This window comes from Blastomyces dermatitidis, assembly GCF_000003525.1.
Source record: "Blastomyces dermatitidis ER-3 genomic scaffold supercont1.8, whole genome shotgun sequence".
Classification (NCBI taxonomy): domain Eukaryota; kingdom Fungi; phylum Ascomycota; class Eurotiomycetes; order Onygenales; family Ajellomycetaceae; genus Blastomyces; species Blastomyces dermatitidis.
Window position 1 is genome coordinate 2,905,341 of NW_025544781.1, and position 3,804 is coordinate 2,909,144.

The window sequence follows — 3,804 nt, forward strand, 5'->3', positions numbered from 1 at the left end:
TGCTCACTAGTTTTATGATCTCTGGCACAGAATGCACATTTGAGTCTCTAAACATGAGATTGCAAAGTATTCATATCTTGACAGTTTGAACACTGTGTTTGAGCTTTGAGATTCATTCTCAAGTCTTTGTATTCATGAACTCTCATTTTCAAACCTGCTACTCTTACTTCAGAGATCTTTGACTGTTCAAGTGTTTTTATATATACTAGAACAGAGGCATTTCTCCTGCTTTGTCTGAACTCAATTGAATTTAGTCATACAGGCTCCTTTCTCAGTTGAATGAAGTTGTATTCTTTCAATTCATTTTTGAGAAGTAGCATTCCTTCTTCACAGTCAAAAATTTCAACTGAAATATCATGAAGAATGAATTTGTCTCACTTTTCATCTCTTTCAGATAGAATTATTGTGTTTAGCAAAGATTCTACTGCTGACTTTCAGAGATTCTCATTCTGAATAAGGAATTCAGCACTGAATTCAGGCATTGTAGTCAGAATGATGAAGTTTTCAAAGAATGATGACTCAATTAAAGCTATAACTGGTTTTTGAACTTCAATATCAGTCATCAACTGAGAAAAGAACTGCTGATTAATTTCATTTCTGATTCTGAAAATGAGATTTGAGTTTAGCTTGTTTCTTTGCAGAATGTCCTGATTTGAGACTTTGAGAATAAGTCTTCTATTTCTGAAGATTTGAAAGTTTTTCTCTTTTTGCATTTTCTTTTCCACTTTTCTATGAATAGAGGCATGAGCAGTATTCTTCTCAGTTTTCTCAGGATTTTGAGCAGGTTTTGAGACAGCAGGTTTAGAGACAGCAGATTCAGCTGCTTGAGCATATGTTTTCTTCTGATTCAAAGAAGAAGAAGAAGTAGGAAGAAAGAAAGAAGAAGAGTAAGATAAAGAGTCAGTGATTATACTAGGAATTTTCAAGGTTTTTTGAACTGTGTTTGAGATTCCAAGTTTGAACTTGATCATCTTCTGTAGTTGTCTAGCCTGAGTATGAAGAATTAACAGAACTTCTTCATTCATCTCACTCAGACACTGCTTTTCAAGAATCTTGCTTGCTTTTTCAAGTTTCTGTATTTCAAGAACTTGTTATTTCTCTATTTCTTCTTTCTTTCTTCTCTTCAGAATTTCAATCTCAGGAATAGCATTTGAGAAAGCATCTTTTTCCATATCAACTGAGTGTATTTTTGAACTCATTGTTTTCACTCAATGAAAAGTTGGTCAGACTGTTTCAATTGAGATATTTCTAAGTCTGTTTTCAATTGAAAAGTTGGTCAGACTGTTTCAAAAGAAGAATAAAAGACTTTTGTGTATAAAACACCTGATTTTTTTCACACTAGTTCAGTAACTAGGTTAGATTTTTGAAGAGAATCTAATAAACTAAAATTGATTTTTAAGATAAATCAATAAAATCTTTATAATCTCTTTCTTGGGATACAGTGAGAAAAAGTATGATATCAATTGATAATAAATCAGATGATATGACAGTTTTTAAGAGAAAAACTGACAAAAAATAAATCAATTTTTTGCAGAGAAATTGATTAAAACTATTCAATTTTATTCTAAATCATCCAATTCTCCTCACACAACAAGTGTGCAACTCAAATCAGTTAATAAAGAGTGTAAAAAAGAATTAAGTATTAATGAAAGCTCTTCAGTCACTGAAAAAGTAATTCTTACTTAAAAGAATATGAAATTATGACAGAAAACAACTCTGTTTTTAATTCTTTGTAAGAATATTGTGTAAAACTCAGAGAAAAACACCTTACTTTTTCAAGAGAAGTAAAAAACTATTTCTAAGATCTTTTTTTTTTTGCATTAACTGCTGCAGAAGAATGAGATAGAAACTGCTAAGATATATACTACTGTATACTCTCTATCAAGACTTTCTCTCTTCAGGGTCTTGATATTATAGAGAATATAAGTCTGTTTCTATATGATAATATAAATATTACCAGTGGGATGTAGAGGAACTGGTTATTTATATCTCAAAATAGAAGACTTTGTCAATGATTATATCAATATAGAGTTAATTCTCAAATTCAATAGAAATCTAGTGTTGCTGTTCTCAATCCCTTGCAGAATCTATTGAATATTGAGGTATTAAAACTAGATTTAATATATCTCACTGTGCAGGGATCAAAGGCTCAGTCAGATCTTGGAATATACTGATTTTATAGTTGTTGGTGTGCTGTTGACTCATTGTCCACTGGTTATGTATTGAATGCTGTTGCCGAGGTATCTTTTTGTATCGTTCTGCTGGGGATGGGCCAGATTGAGAGGGGTAGTACAGGGGTGAGACTTGGTGTTGAAGTCTAGATACACTGGCGGCGGACCGTGGAGGTTGCACTTCAGAAGAGTCTGTTGATTATGTGCTTGATATTATCACCGAGGTATCTTTTTGTATTTTTCTGCTGGGGATGGGCCAGATTGGGAAGGGCGGTACGAGGGTGAGACTTGGCGTTGGTGTTTTGGAACATCAAAGATGGACAGGGTTTTCGCGGAGGTCGCTCCTCGGGTATCTCCACAACTACAGGTCGGGGATCTTCCAAAATCGAGAAGATTGGTGCATATGGCTAGGTCACTTCACCTTACAATTTGTATGGCACTCTGGCCCGGGGTTGTGGTGTGGTAGGGGAGAACGGGGGATAATCCCACACAGGAGCTTCGAACAACGTCCGGTTCACGTTTGGCTGGATAACTCCACCACCACACGGGGTATGCGGTCGGCGATGGGGTCAAAATGCTCGTATGATCGAGGGCTTTTCGATGGATCTATCGGCGGGTTCTTATTCGAAAAATCGAGCGACTTCGTGGTGGAGCGGTTGATGGTGGCTTGAGAATCTCAGATCACTGTAGTATCTCTAAAGCTCACAGAGTGAATGAGCTGAAAGATAAAAACTGAGAATCTACTCTTATAATAAGCAGAGTGTGAGAACTCAGATCTGAGAGCTGAGAAACTTATAAGAGTTATCTTTGAATTGCAAGATTTCTCTGAAATCTAGAGAAGATTTATAGAAACTGTGATTATCACAGGTATTATAGATAATATGTACTTAAGACTTATATAACTTTAAAGACACAATCTGCATATAGCTGTCTGTGAGTCAGGTTTATACTTTCAATCAGTATTGATAGACTTACTTACTGAGATAGAATCAGTTAATGCTGTAGAGTTAATTAGAGAAGATAAGCTTATCTATGTAATAACTTTACAAGTGTCTGAGAATCTCATGATTATAAAAACTGAGCTTCAGATATCAGAGAAATATCAAGATCTTACAGAGATATTCAGCTTAGTAAAGATAGCTGAGCTTTCTTCTCACTGTGAGAAGAATCTAATAATAGATTTGATAGAAGAATAGAAACTCTTCTGAGAATCAATCTATAAGCTCTCTTATTATGAGACAGAGATCTTACAGATCTATGTGAAGAATAATCTGAAAAATTACTTTATCTAATCTTCACAGACCTCTGTGAGAGCCTCTGTGATATTTATGAAGAAGAAGAATGAAGATCTCAGATTATATATAGACTACTGTGATCTGAACTTCAAGATAATAAAGAGCTGCTATCTTCTATCTCTGATTGAGAATGTAATCAACTGTCTCACAGAAGCTGTTATATTCACACAACTGAATATGATCAATGTATATACATAGCTGTGAATACAGTCTGAGAATGAATGAAAGACTGTCTTTAGAACTGCACTGAGATTGTTTAAATATCTAGTAATATCTTTTAATCTGACTAATGTCTCTGCAGTATTTCAGTCTTTTATTAATAAAATACTTCATGTATA

At 34.4% G+C, this 3,804-nt stretch overlaps 1 protein-coding gene across 1 annotated transcript; it reads left to right on the forward strand.

Moving 5' to 3' along the window:
• Positions 1 to 2,195: 2,195 nt before the first annotated feature.
• Positions 2,196 to 2,842, forward strand: BDCG_17535 (uncharacterized protein; the record flags this gene model as incomplete). Its single annotated transcript, XM_045426646.1, has 2 exons — positions 2,196 to 2,240; positions 2,396 to 2,842. The coding sequence occupies exon 2, from the start codon at positions 2,423 to 2,425 to the stop codon at positions 2,840 to 2,842; it is 420 nt and encodes a 139-aa protein (XP_045282140.1). The 5' UTR covers positions 2,196 to 2,240; positions 2,396 to 2,422.
• Between the last annotated feature and the right edge of the window lie 962 nt (positions 2,843 to 3,804).